Raw genomic sequence first — 14,617 nt, 5'->3', positions numbered from 1 at the left:
AAGGGAAAAAAGAGACGGAGCCGACCGGGCCCAGCCCAGGAGATCCCGCCCAGGTTCCTCTGTGGCTTGTCGATGCGGGCGATGCTTTGTTCGGAGTTCGAGGTGGCAACAGCCAGTGCAGCTTTATTCGATCGCGGACAATGGTCTAGGAGAACAGGAAGGGCGAAGTGCTAAGGCCAGCGGCGCTGGCTGTCTTCGCGTGTCTTAAACTTGCCATACTTGAACGCAAAACATCAGAGATAATCCTTGCCAGAGGGTGATTTTGTCTTGGATCTTGCACCCAGAAGCCACCCCCTCCGAACAAAAGATTAGCTCCTTGCCTGAGTGGCCTCCTTGACCGCCCCTGATTTTGAGATTCTTTATCCCGCAAGGGCAAGCCAGCAAGGCTCTGGGCCACTTGGGCAAACAGCAAAGGGCGAGTATGCCTTCCTCAGGCGAAGCCTTCCGCGTGTATAGCCACTCGGAAGTGAGGAATCCCTCGCGGTTGGGAAGAGTTTTGGCGAGGCCATATACAAGGCATAGATCTATACAGTCGCCTGTACCGTGCTTGTTGTCTCGGGATGCTCAAACTTGCCCGGTAATCGCATAGGGTCGTGTGTAGAGTAACTTAGCCGAGTGCCAAGCAGCGCTGCTACTCGTAGGGCTCCGGGCTCCGTACACGTCGACCTGTGATTCGTGGAGCCCGCCTGCTCTGCCCGAGGTCGGAGAAACTCAGCACATGTGGACGGACGGGCAGTTGGACATCAGCCTCGAAACTGCGACACATTAGCCTCGCTCCAGTGACATTCAGCCATCGGCCTTGATTGAGGTTGCCACGCCGAGAGCTCCTTCTGACCATTCGAACCTCCTACGAACTCCCGTTGCCCTCCTGACCCGAACACACGCGCAACAACGCCAAAGAACACACAAGCGGGAGGATGCCACGAACTTGCCCATGCGCTCCTCGTCTAGCCTACCCTACGCGCCCATGTTAGTATTCGCCGCATCTTTCAAGGGTCACGACCCTGCTGTACTCTCTATGGGAGTCAATACCTCCGCAGACAAGTGAAAGAGAGAAGGACAAGGCCATCAGACACGAGATGGAAATATATCTCTGGCAGCGTCTCCTCCCCGGACGCTGAATACCGACCGGATGAGCATCGTCATCATCATGTCACGTCGGATGCACAGAGAGCCGAATGCTCTCCTGTGTCAATTCAACAAGGGTTTCTCCGTGGCATCGTGGCCAACCCACAGAGCGCGGTGAGCTGAATAATGCACGAGGATTGAAACCCTTTCTCGCTCGCGCGACATCTCCCGGAGGATGTTCATCCCGATCGAGTCGCTCGTCCGGGAGAGAGTGACGAGCTGCAGAAGACTACAGCAGGAGATCGCCCTGACTTGGAGGCGGAAACCAAACATTCTCTCCTCGAGGATGTGGATAGAGGACTCCCTTCTGTTACTCCTCGGACAGTCACAAAGCGGGAGCATGCGACACTTCAAAGCATCTCAAGCAGTGTCACGGGTGGACGGAAATATTGCATTGTGTACACAGTCACTATGCTCCTCGTCACAACATGAAAGGCTGACTGTCTTGCGCCATCTCCCTTCGGCATTCACCTCTTCGATGGCGCGAAAGCATGTCGACTCAGAGGAAGTCCCGCCACCTGCTACCAGCCCAATATCCCTGTTTGCGTCGAATCTATCATTCTCATCCCTCCCAGCGCTAGAGGAACCGCGATGGGCAGAATGTGGCAATCCGCTTGCTGGAAGCCCGCACTATTCCCCCTCTTGCACTCGACACCGAGTCGAGAGGTCTTGCCCAAGTTGCTGAATCGCTTCTCTCCGCCGATGCCGGTGGATGCCAGATCTTCTACTCTCTATGGACCACATTGTTTAGATCAATCTCCTTCGAACGATTTCTTTGTGGTCCGAAAGGGGACGGTAAGCCTTGTGGAATCGCCCAAAATTGAGTCAATGCCGAGATGGGACTTGTGAAAGATCGTAGCGGCGCGAGGTGTGTAGTAATAACACTCGCTTCTTGACTTAGCCCGGCTCAGCAGCATGTGCGTCCCAATCGCTAGCCCAGATAAAGGTATTACACCTCCATTGAGTCCCTTTCTCCTGCTTTCCGCTGGGACCCAGTGGTCGCGCGCACATCCAGAAAGATCTTCCGCAATTAGCGCCCGGTTTCTTGGTCTGCATGGTTTTGCATGGTTCGCCGTGCTCGCATTTCGGTGCCACGGGCTTTGAGAACAATTTACCCCATGTTTGCCTGGCGGAGAAACTGGCGGCTTCGTCTTCGAGCGACGGAGCGGCTTTAGGTATCGGCGGGTCTTGGGGCGCTTTTTCGATTTTCGCTTCAATCAAAGGTTCGTCTACTCTGGGAGCTGGAGCAGTCGATGATTTGGAGGCAAAGAAACCTCTAAGACTCTGCTGGCCCTTACCAATGCCGTTGGAGGTCGCCTGAGGTGCTGTCTTGCTGCGTTTCGCAGCTGTCGGCGCTTCAGTTGCCCTTCCTGACCTCTTCCCGCTGATGCCTTTGATGTTGGTAGAGACATTCGATGCTGTTTTCGTAAGGGCACTAAAATCGTCCGCTTCAGAAGGAGTCGGGGCATCAGCACCCGCGACAGCCGCCATCGTCACAGCTGCATCCACAGCTGCACCATTGGTGTCTGTGTCGCCGATGCTGCTCTTCGCCTTGGGGAGCGATGGCTTCCGGGTGAACATGTCCCGGATGCTTTGCCGCTTGTCAAATTCTTGTATCAGCTTACCCGACATGGGCAGCAAGCATTTGTTGCTCCACTCCTGTTTGCGCACGCCATTCACGAACATGCCCGGCGGGTTGACTATGTCTAGCGTGTGTCGCTCGACACCATCAGCGAACACAGTATCCTTCAACACAGCGTAGACTGGGCAGTGATCAGATCCCATCAGCCCTTCCTGGATGTTCGCATCACTGAACCAGTCTTTCATGTCATGGCTGCACACCACATAGTCGATCCTTGATCCATAATTACCTGGTCGAGCATTGACTTTAGTCTCCCAGCAGGTGTACATGCCTTTGCGACCTTCGTGGAAGGCCCGACAGATATCCCACATGATGGGTGTCTCTCTCCCCTCTTCCCTCTCACCGTGGACTTTGCCACCGACGAGCAGCTGGTTGAACATCTTCCGTGCAGGGGTGGAGATCCACTGGACTGGGTCAATCCCGTTCTTTCGCATGCTCTCTTGTGCTGCAGCAGTGTCAATCTCCTCCCTGGATATGTTGAGATCGCCCGCCCAGACCACTCTCTTACCCATTTTCACGAGGTTTCGTATTCGTGCGTCGAGGACACGAAGATAGCTCGTGCGATAGTGAGTTCGCGTCTCGTCGCGCTCGGCCGGACAGTAGGTGCCGATTAGGACAAAGGCGGGAAATTCGAGAATGACACATCTTCCCTCGGAGTCGAGAGTGGCCGGGTCATAGTCTGCCTCGGACAACTGCTCAGCGTTTGGATATCCTCCAATTTGTTCCTCGTCGGGTAGGTCTCGGAAACTGGTAGAGGAATTCGGAGGGGTCAGAATGCCGGTGATGCCTTCTTCGGCTCTGATGGGGGCGCAGGTCGCATTGCGCGTGTAAATGACCACGCCAGAGTATCCTGAGAATGTCAGCGTGGCCGAAGCAACAGAAACGGTAAGCCGCAACCTTTCTTGTGCTTAGGCAGACTCCAGTAGTTGTCCCAGCCCGGTACCAACACCATGTCGTCGCGGAGATCTTTCCTCTGAATTTTGGTTTCTTGAAAGATGACCATGTCCGCCTCGAGAATGTCAAACATGCCCTCAAACGTCCTCTTGTCTCTCCATGGTTGGTATCCAAATGGGTTTCGTATACCATTGACATTCCACGTGGTGATGCGAATCCCCATATCTGCAGGCTATTGAAGGCGTCGCCGCCTCATCGTCGGTAGCGGTGAGGGGTAGGTGAGGGAGAATTGAGGGAAATCGAGCTGAAATGAGCGACGGGATTGCACCGTAGTAGCAAGTGAAAGAGTGAGTGACAAGATGAGAAAACAAAGGGCTTCAAGCGCAAGTGTCGCACAGTTGAGCGAATGGAGCCGGGAGTCGGACGATGAGGTCGACCTCTTCTTCTCGGCGCCAATGGTACAGGTGGTGACAGCGGTGACAGCCAGCGGTACTGTGACGATGGTGCAGTGTTTATTTGGGACTCACGAAAGAGTGTACCCACGAGTATCTACACAGATAGCTATCTGCGAGGTACCTAGGCATGATCCCCGTGCCACCAGCGTGCCGCCATCGTCGCGTGTCTCCAGCCTGCGCTTGCCACTCCTCTGACGTAATGAATCGCCAGGCGCAGCCAGTTCATCCATCATTCAAGTTCCCCGACTCAGTCTCTTCACATTCTTCCACCAGCAATCATTGCATCAAGCTGAAGAAGAGCCGCGAGAGCAGAATTCCAGTCCCTCCTTTGCTTCACTTTGGGTTTTGCTGCAGCCCGGCGTCCGAGCTCGTTCTTTGGGTGCTAGCATTGAATTGTCCCCTTCGCCTTCTGGTACAACTTGGTCTGCCCCGCCACAGTTGAGTGGCTGTGCCATATTTTCAACTTCGCAATTGCCCGAAGACCTGGAGAACTCCTGAACTCTGTTGTCCTGGTTCCTTCTCTGCCTTTCTGCATCATCACCAACAAAGGATCTCATCCATACCACATGTCCCGTTTGTACAGATAAGACTCCTAGTTCATCCCGGCCTGGGTAACGGCCAACTCGCCCAAGATGTTGGAAAGCCTAGTTGCCAATCTGCTCAATCGATTCTTGGGCATGTACGTCAAGAATTTCGACCCCAAGCAGCTCAACGTAGGCATCTGGTCGGGCGATGTGAAGCTGCGCAATCTCGCGCTCAGGAGAGAAGCCCTTGATCAACTGCACTTGCCAATCAATGTGGTAGAAGGCCACTTGGGTGAATTGACCTTGTCAATACCATGGTCCAACCTGAGAGGAAAGCCCGTCAAAGTCAACATCGAAGACGTCTTTCTGCTCGCGGCGCCCAAAGAGGAAGACGACTACGACGCTGAGGAGGAGGACAGGCGGGCGGTGGCCGTGAAGCTGGAAAAGCTGGAGAGTGCCGAGCTGCTCAAGGAGCGCAACACCGAGTCCATGAGCCCAGAAGAACAGCAGAAGAGTCAAAGTTTCACTCAGAGCTTTGTCACAGCCATCGTCGACAACCTTCAGGTCAGCATCAAAAACGTCCACATCCGATATGAAGACTCCATCGCAACGCCTGGCCACCCGTTCGCTGTGGGCCTCACACTCAAGGAAATGAGCGCCGTCTCAACCGATGCTGACTGGCAGCCAACCTTTATCCAATCCACCTCAGGAACCACTCATAAATTGGCGGTTTTGAACTCGCTGGCTCTCTATTGGAACAGTGACGCAGATCTTTTTGGCACTGGCAAAGGCGGTGATGTTGGCGCTGAGGCACAAGAAATTGACAAGGACGAACTGATACGCCGCTTCCGAGAAGGCATAGAGGATACTGGCCACTCACAATATCTGCTGAAGCCCGTCAGCGGTCGGGCTGGGATTGAGATGGACAAGACGGGTCGGACAGACAAACCAAAGACCAAAGCGCGTCTGCTTTTCCAGGAGCTCGGATTCATCATCGACGACGACCAATACCGTGATGCGCTGATGCTTGTGGACCTGATGCACTACTTCGTCCGCCATCATGAGTACAAGAAGGACGCGCCAAAGGAGAGCCCAAAGGAGAACCCCCGAGCCTGGCTTAAGTTCGCCGGAAACGCCGTTCTGACCAAGATCCATGAGCGGAACAGGAAGTGGACTTGGGAGTATTTCAAGGAACGCAGGGACACCCGACGCAGATACATTGAACTCTTCAAGAAAAAGAAGAAGGAGCAAAAGTTCACCGAGGAAGAAACAAAGGAAATGACCCAGCTGGAGCATGATCTGAGCTATGAAGATCTACGATTCTGGCGGTCGCTTGCTCGTACCCAGTTGCGGAAGGAGAATGTCGGTGTCAAGCAGCCCCCGCAAAAGCAGACATGGTCAGCTTGGATCTGGGGCGCCAAGGCTGAACAGACTCCAGATGACGACGAAGAGGCCGGCATGACTGAACAACAGCGCAAGGAGCTCTACGATGCCATTGACTGGGACGAGAAAAAGGCAATCGCCGAGAGTGTCGATCTGCCCAGAGAGAGTGTCAAACTCGAGGTGGAATCGAGTCTCAGAACCGGAAGCTTCACCTTGAAACGAGACCCTCATGGTCAAGAGAGAGAGGTTCTCAAACTGGTCTTCGACAACTTTAGGGCAAAGGCACTTCAACGACCTGACTCTTTCTTGGCTGAACTCGCACTAGGTGGCTTTCGTGTCTACGACGGTACGACAGAGGGCACGCTGTTCCCACAGATCGTCAAGGTCAAAGGGGTCGAAAATCAGCCCAAAGATGAAGTGAAACATGATGACAATGAAAGCTTGGACGACGAAACAGAGGCAGAAGATGCGACCGGCGAGAAAGAAGAGCAGGAAGAAGACAGCTTATTCCACCTTGTGTTCGAAAACAATCCCCTCGATGAAAGCGCCGACACAAAAGTCGATCTGAAACTCAAAAGTCTTGAGTTCATCCATAATCCCAAGTTCGTGGTCGAGATCGTCAAGTTTTTCAAGCCTCCGGAACGCCAAATGGAATCCATTGGCGCTCTGCTCGAGACTGCAGGTGCAACGGTGGAAGAGATTCGTCAGCAAACGCGCGCAGGCCTTGAGTTTGCTTTGGAAGAGCACAAAACCATCAATGCAAATCTGGACATCCACGCACCCATATTCATCATTCCTGAGAGCATCACAGAAAAGAGCACCCTCTGCATGATCCTTGATGCTGGTCATGTCAGCGTCAACAGCGAACTCGTGGACAAGGAGACAATGCGGGATATTCACGGGAAGCAAAAGCAGAAATATACCGAAGAAGATTACAGACAACTCGAGGGCTTGATGTATGACAAGTTCCACTTGAAGCTCGAATCAACACAGGTATTGATTGGACCGGGCATCGAAGAGACGAGGGCGCAGCTCGAAGCAGAAGACGACTCACAGAACATGCACATCATCGACCGCATAAACATGGCCTTCCTCCTGGAAAACTCCATTATACCGAAAGCACCAGACATCACAAAGGTTCGCATTTCCGGCACGCTGCCTGTTCTCCACGCCTCCATATCAGACAAGAAATACAAAAATCTTATGAGGCTCATAGAGGTTGCGGTGCCAAAATTTGACAGTCCAGCAACGGAAGCAAACGGCAATGCTGCTGAGTCGCGGCCTCAAAAAGCCAGCGAGGACCCAGGATCAAAGAGGAAATCCGTACAACTGCTCGAAGCCAAAGATATGCCTATCATTGAACACGATTCAGATTCAGAAGATGCTTCTCCCGAAAAGGACCGGCCGAAGAAGCCCGAGACACCTGCCAACATACACCAGCGCAATTTTGAAATCAACTTCACGGTCGAAAAATTGCAGGCTTCATTGTACAGGGCAGATCCGGACGGCAAGAAGCCGGACCAGCTGTTGGTGGAACTCGTGGCGGAGCGCTTCTATTTCGACTTCTACCTTCGGCCCTACGATATGGTGGCTGAAGTGCTACTGCGATCACTCAGCGTCGACGACCACATTGAACAGGAACCCCTACCCGAATTCAAGCAGATAATATCTTCTAAAGGCTTCAACGCAGAAGAAGGAAAGGATTTGCTCAACGTCAAATTTGTCAAGGTCAATCCTGAATCGCCAGAATTCCAATCTACTTACGAGGGTATCGCCACCAATCTTGACGTCGCCGTGTCTACCATCAACATAATTGTCACGAGAAGGACGCTTCTGACCCTGCTGGATTTTGTCCTTACAACATTCACCAATCCTGGGGATCAACAGCCGGTGCACGAAGATCCGGACGACCCGGACGAGGGAGCCAAAGATCCTCAACCGACAAAGCCGCAGGCAGACAAGATTAGAATCAAAGCCCAGTTGACCAGCATTGCGCTTATTTTGAACAACGATGGTGTGCGTCTTGCGACACTGTCATTGAACTCTGGTGACGTTGGAGTCTTCCTGGACGCAGGCACAATGCAGGTCAAGGCGAGATTAGGGAGTCTGTCGCTAGTCGACGATATCAACCAGGGTGCACCTGAAGACTCACCACTGCGCCGGTTGATTGCCATTGAAGGAGATGATCTGGCAGATTTCAAATACCAGACCTTCGACTCTTCCCGCAAGGACTACCCTGGATATGATTCAGGAATCTATCTTCGATCAGGTTCCATCAAAGTCAACTTCCTGGAAGAGCCGTTCCGGAAGATCATGGAGTTCGGAGTCAAGTTTGGGAAGATGCAAGCCATCTTCAATGCGGCCAGACAGGCAGCAGCGAACCAAGCTACACAGGTACAAGAAAGTGCGCAGAAGATGCACTTCGATGTCATCATAAAGACACCGATCGTCGTTTTCCCCCGAGCCATGGTCGAAGACCGTCCTCGTGATCTTCTCACAGCCCATCTAGGCGAGATATATGCAAACAACAAATTCGTCGGTGTCCAGGGCCAAAAGGGCGGTCCTCTCATCAACAAGCTCACAGCCGGCATCAGGCACATCCGCTTGACCAGCGAATTCCACTACAGCGACGGCAGGTCCCAGGAGCTGGAAATGATTGACAAAGTTGATCTTGACTTCAAAATCCGTTACCTTGAGCACCAGGCGGGGATTGAGAGACCGGATCTTGAAATCGATGGGTCCATGTCGCCGATAAATCTGAGGGTTTCCCATACTCAATTCAAGTTTCTGATGGAATTGTCAAAGACCATTCCGGCAGCTTTTGCAACCGAAGACGAAAGTGAAGAAGACATTGCCGAGGAATTGCCATCATCCACCACAGAAAGCGCGAAGGCCGCCGAACCTGAGACGACAACGTCCGAATCGCCAAGTAAACCCTCTTACCAGGGTCCCGAGCTTGGAACGGGTGCAGAAACATGGACCAAGATGAATTTGGTGTTCAAGGCACCAATGGTGGCCCTGGAATTGATCCTCGCAGATGAAGACGAGCCAATTGAGAACCTCGAAGCAGCCAGCCTCTCGAAATTTTCCATCAACGAGACAAATGTCAAACTGAGGATGATCAGTGATGGCGCTATGGAGGCTGAGCTTGTGATCCACTCTTTCACTGTCCGCGACAGTCGCACGAGAGAAACAAACAAATTCCGGAAGATAATGTCTTTGATCAACAACGATGTGCAGCAACAATTCATGGCGAGTCTGTCCATTACAGGTGGAGAAGAACGCCACATGATTGTAATGCTTACCATTGACAGCCCCCGGGTTATTGTCGCTCTGGATTACATTTTTGCCCTTCAGGCTTTCGCAAATACGGCTCTACAGTCCGACGTGCCGTCACCTATTGCCGAAGTGGACGATTTAACCGAAAGCAGTGATACAAGCATCGAAGATGAGCAAGGCCAGATAGAAGAGAGCGCCCGAGAGGCCGAATCAGCGGGCCATCCATCAATGACTGTGTCGTTTCGGCTCAACATCGTGGATGCACAGGTCATCCTCATCGCAAATCCCACCATATCCAACACTGAGGCCATTGTGCTTGGTACTAAGGAAGTACTTGTGTCAAAACAAAACGCGATGACGTTGCAGGTCAGTAAGATCGGCATGTTTTTGTGCCGAATGGATCGCTTCGAAACAAGTCGACTTCGAATACTCGACGACTTCAGCATCCAGATGTCCATGGATAGCCGAAGCCAAGGCAAAGATTCCTCCTTGACGTCAATTCACATTGGAATAGAGCCTCTCGTTCTCCGTCTGTCGCTTCGCGACATCTTGCTGGCGATGCAGATTGTCAGCAAGGCTTCATCTGCGACCCCACAAACGAAGATGCAAGAAGACACAGAGCCAAAGAAGCTCAAAGACGTGAAAGCGTCTTCCAAGGCGCCTTCGACGAAGCGCAAATCCATAGCAGCGCAGTCAACTACGGCACAGAGATCTAAAAGATCAAAATCAATCTCCAAGTCGACTAAATCTGTATCACAGCAGCAGTCTTCGAAGTCGGTGGTCATGAGTCGGGAAGAGATGGTCGCGCAAATCGAAGGTATCCGGATTATATTGATTGGAGACATGCACGAGCTTCCCCTGTTGGACTGGAGTGTGAAGAAATTTGATGTTGACGTTCGCGACTGGACCAGTTCCTTAACAGCCGACACCAAGATCGATACTTTCATCAACGTATACAATTTCTCAAAGTCCGCGTGGGAGCCTTTGATCGAGCCTTGGACCTTGGGATTCCACATGTCCAAACAGCTCCACCCTGAGGTGCTGTCTATGGAGCTATATTCGCACAAGAACATGGAATTGACAGTCACGTCCGCCACAATTGCACTTGCATCCAAGTCCTTCAACTTTCTCTCAACAGATGAAGATATCCTGTCGAAGCCGCGGGTGGCAGATGCGCCGTATCGGATCCGCAATTACACTGGATTTGATCTTAGCGTTTGGGCGGATGAGAAGAGCGATAGTGCAGCTGCAGCCAAACTCACCGACGGCGAGGAATACGCCTGGCGATTCGAGGACGCAACTTCCATGCGTGAGAGTCTCTCGCCTGAAGGCAATGCTGGTCTCGTGGGTGTCAGGCTTGAGGGAAGTGGGTTTGACAGCGTCGTTCGCATCCCCGTCATCCGCGAAGGAGAAACCCTGTATAACCTCAAGCCGAGGAAGGACGGCGTCCAGCACCGTATGCTTGTCGAGGTGCGACTGGGGTCCGACAATGTCAAGTACATCACGTTCCGCTCACCCCTCCTCGTTGAGAACAAGACCCAGATACCAATCGAGGTTGGCGTCTATAGTCCAGACGAAGGCCATCTCCTCAAGATAGAGAAAATTCCCCCTGGCGAAGGCAAACCTGCTCCCGTTGGAGCAGCATTTGTCCACTCACTGGTTATACGGCCCGACCAGGGATTTGGGTATGGCTGGTCGAACGAACGACTGTTCTGGAAAGACCTCCTGAAACGACAAACCAGGGCCCTCACCTGCGAGTCAGAAGGCAGGGACGAATCACCACCTTTCTTTTTCCAGATGCACGCGTCCTACGACGACAAAGACCCGATCACAAAGGTCTATCCGTACATGAGAATCCAAGTTTCGGCACCTGTCGAGATCCAGAACCTGCTACCGTACGACTTCAAATATCGCATCTATGATAAGAACACGAAAAAGGACTGGACCAACTTCCTACGCAAGGGTGGCGTAAGCCCGGTTCATGTCGTGGAGCTATCTCACCTTCTGCTACTGAGCGTTGAGGTGGAGGATGCGCCCTTCAAACAGAGCGACTTTGCGATCATCAACAGCGACACCCAAGAAGGATTCCGCCGGGAGAAAGTAGTGCAGTTGAAGGACGACAAAGGTGCCCAGCTGAGACTAAAGCTTCACTACACGAATATCAAAGACAGCGGAGGAGCCTTCAGAGTATCGGTGTACAGCCCCTACGTCCTTCTGAACAAGACTGGGCTTGACATGAGCGTTCAGAGCAAGGCATTTTTCGGGTCTTCTACGAAAGCTTCATCGCCTCAGGGAGCCCGAACGAGCTCCGGAGAAGGGACAGCTCTTCCAATGTTGTATTCGTACGGTGCCGATGACCGTAAGAATCGCTCTCTTCTCAAGATCGGCGATTCAATGTGGAGCAAGCCACAAAGTTTCGACGCCATCGGAAGTTCGTACGAGGTCGTCTTGCCTGCCGCGTCGGGCAAATCTGAGATGCATGTTGGGGTATCTGTGGCAGAAGGCGAGGGCAAATACAGCTTGACGAAAGTTGTCACCATGGCGCCGCGCTTTGTCCTCAAGAACAAAATCGGCGAGGACATTGAGCTCCGAGAACCTGGTTCGTCAGAAGTGTGGAAGATGAAGAACAATGACCTCTTGCCTATGTACTTCATGCGACAGTCGCCCGAGAAGCAGCTCTGCCTGTGCTTTCCGGGAGTCAACAACCAATGGTCATCCCCGTTCAATATGGCAAACGTCGGCATGACCCATGTCAAGCTCGCCAAACATGGCCAAAGACAAAGGCTCGTCCGCGTGGAGATCATCCTCGAGGACGCTACCTTGTTCTTACACTTCAGCATTGAGACGAAACATTGGCCGTTCTCGATGAGAAACGAGAGTGACACCGAATTCTTGTTCTTCCAGGCGAACCCCAACCTTGGTGAAGACGAAGAAGAAGACAAAGGGAGCGGCTGGAAGCCGATTCGGTACAGGCTCCCTCCACGAAGTATTATGCCTTATGCTTGGGACTATCCCGCTTCAAAGAACAAAGAGCTTGTCCTTACAGCTAGGGGAAGGGAGAGGTATGTCAAATTGGCGGAAATAGGCAACTTGATCCCGATTAAGCTGCCACCGGATGACCGAGGCGGACTCATGAAAGTGATCGACATCAACATTGTTGCCGACGGACCAACACAGACTCTGGTATTGTCCAACTACAAACCGTCCCGGTCGCTATACCGACAGAAGACGGGTATGACGACCACGTCACAGACCAGCCTCAACCAAGGATTTGAAGTCAAGCAGATCGAATCGGACGTCAACTTCAAGGCCGAGCTGCGATTGGCTGGGATTGGAATCTCCCTTGTCAACAGCAAGATGAAGGAACTCATGTATCTCACCTTCCGGGAGATGGAGCTCAAGTATGGAGATTCCAAACTCTACCAAACATTGAACTTCACGGTCAAATGGATCCAGATCGACAATCAACTGTATGGCGGCATCTTCCCGATCTTGTTGTACCCGAGCGTGGTGCCCAAAACAGGCAAGGAAATGGAGGCCCATCCCATATTCCATACGATGGTTACGAGGGTCAAGGACGATTCATATGGTGTGCTCTACATCAAATACGCCACCTTGCTCCTGCAGCAGATCACGGTCGAACTTGACGAAGACTTCATCTTTGCAATGCTTGACTTCGTGAAAGTGCCCGGGGCGTCGTGGTCGGAAGAAAAGGAAGGGAAACTGTGCGACGAGAGTCTCGACGTACCTGAGCCGACGCGAGAAGAACAGGGGCAGGACGTCTACTTTGAGCTGCTGCACCTGCAACCCATCCAGCTTGATCTCTCCTTCGTCAGAACGGAGCGCATCAACGCCGAGGATACCTTTGTCAATAGTCCGCTGATGTTTTTCGTCAATGTCATGACGATGTCAATAGGGAACGTCAACGACGCGCCCATCCGGCTCAATGCGTTGATGCTCGAAAACGCCAGGATATCCGTTCCAGCGTTGATCGCCAACGTCCAGAACCACTACACCCAAGAAGTGCTCCGCCAGGTCCATATCATTCTCGGATCGGCCGACTTCCTCGGCAACCCTGTAGGATTGTTCAACAACATCAGCTCTGGTGTTGCCGACATCTTCTACGAGCCTTACCAAGGCCTTGTGATGACCGACAGGCCACAAGAGCTCGGCATTGGCATCGCCAAAGGAGCTAGCAGTTTCGTCAAGAAGTCCGTGTTCGGCTTCAGTGACAGTATGGCCAAGTTCAGTGGTTCCATTTCCAAGGGCCTTGCGGCCGCCACCATGGACAAAGAGTTCCAAGATCAGAGGCGCATGTCAAAGAGCCGGAATCGACCCAAACATGCCCTATACGGCGTCACTGCTGGAGGCAACGCCTTTGCCGCTAGTATGGCCAGCGGTATTGGGGGCCTCGCTCGCCACCCTCTGGAAGGAGCAGAGAAGGAAGGTGCTTTGGGTTTCGTCAAAGGTGTCGGAAAGGGCTTTCTTGGTCTGGCCACCAAGCCTGCCATCGGCGCCTTCGATCTCGCCTCCAACGTGGCCGAAGGGGTCCGCAACACGACGACGGTCTTTGATTCCGAGGGTCTCGACCGCGTTCGCCTGACTCGGTTTATCGGGATGGATGGAATCGTACGGCCCTACTCACAACGCGAGGCCCTGGGACAATTCTGGCTCAAGACTTGCGACGATGGCCGGTACTTCAACGAAGAATACATTGCCCACTTAGAGCTCGAGGGCGGCGACATGATGGTCATGATCACCTACGACCGCATCTTGATGATCCGAACCAAAAAGCTGCGCATGGAGTGGGACATCAAACTGACGGACGTGCAGACCATCAGCAAGGAGAGGACGGGGATGAGTATTGGTTTGAAAGGAGGAGCAAACGGCCCCTTCATTCCCGTGGCGGATGAGGGGAGCAGGAATTGGCTGTACAAACAAATTGCCATTGGTAAGTGGACATTTTTGACGCCGGAAAGGAGGCAGAGATAATGCTGACAATCATCGTTACCAGCCGTGAACGCATTTAATGACAAGTATAACGCAAAAGGATGAGGGGCGCCACGACCACATACATGGACGATGAACATTTCTTACGACTGTGATATGAGCCAGACTTGTGCATCTTTGGGCGGCCAGTGTGCTGATATTGTGCATTCTTCCATTTCAAATCCTTTCTGGGCAACAGATATACGCAGCCTTGTTTCAGTATATGCTTTCGACATGTATGGAAATAGGAAACCTTTTTGCTTTGGCCCTTCAGATGTAAGATAGGTAATGAATGTTAATGAAGTCAACATAGGAAGAGAGAG

The 14,617-nt window shown here is 52.5% G+C and overlaps 2 protein-coding genes across 2 annotated transcripts; one reads left to right on the top strand and one right to left on the bottom strand.

Annotated features, from left to right (window-relative positions):
- Positions 1 to 1,470: 1,470 nt before the first annotated feature.
- PV07_08609 (exodeoxyribonuclease III) lies at positions 1,471 to 4,217 on the bottom strand. The gene is made up of 2 exons (XM_016395796.1): positions 3,668 to 4,217; positions 1,471 to 3,620 (listed from the first exon to the last, which is right to left on the bottom strand). Exons 1-2 carry the CDS (start codon positions 3,885 to 3,887, stop codon positions 2,026 to 2,028), a joined length of 1,815 nt encoding a protein of 604 aa, XP_016245652.1. The 5' UTR covers positions 3,888 to 4,217; the 3' UTR covers positions 1,471 to 2,025.
- A 534-nt stretch (positions 4,218 to 4,751) lies between these two features.
- PV07_08608 (uncharacterized protein) lies at positions 4,752 to 14,360 on the top strand (the record flags this gene model as incomplete). Its single annotated transcript, XM_016395795.1, has 2 exons — positions 4,752 to 14,256; positions 14,320 to 14,360. 2 exons carry the CDS (start codon positions 4,752 to 4,754, stop codon positions 14,358 to 14,360), a joined length of 9,546 nt encoding a protein of 3,181 aa, XP_016245651.1.
- Positions 14,361 to 14,617: the final 257 nt, after the last annotated feature.

The sequence above is a fragment of the Cladophialophora immunda genome (assembly GCF_000835495.1).
Source record: "Cladophialophora immunda strain CBS 83496 unplaced genomic scaffold supercont1.5, whole genome shotgun sequence".
Taxonomy (NCBI): Eukaryota; Fungi; Ascomycota; class Eurotiomycetes; order Chaetothyriales; family Herpotrichiellaceae; genus Cladophialophora; species Cladophialophora immunda.
The sequence above is the reverse complement of the archived record's forward strand: the minus strand, read 5'-3'. Positions and strand labels throughout refer to the sequence as shown.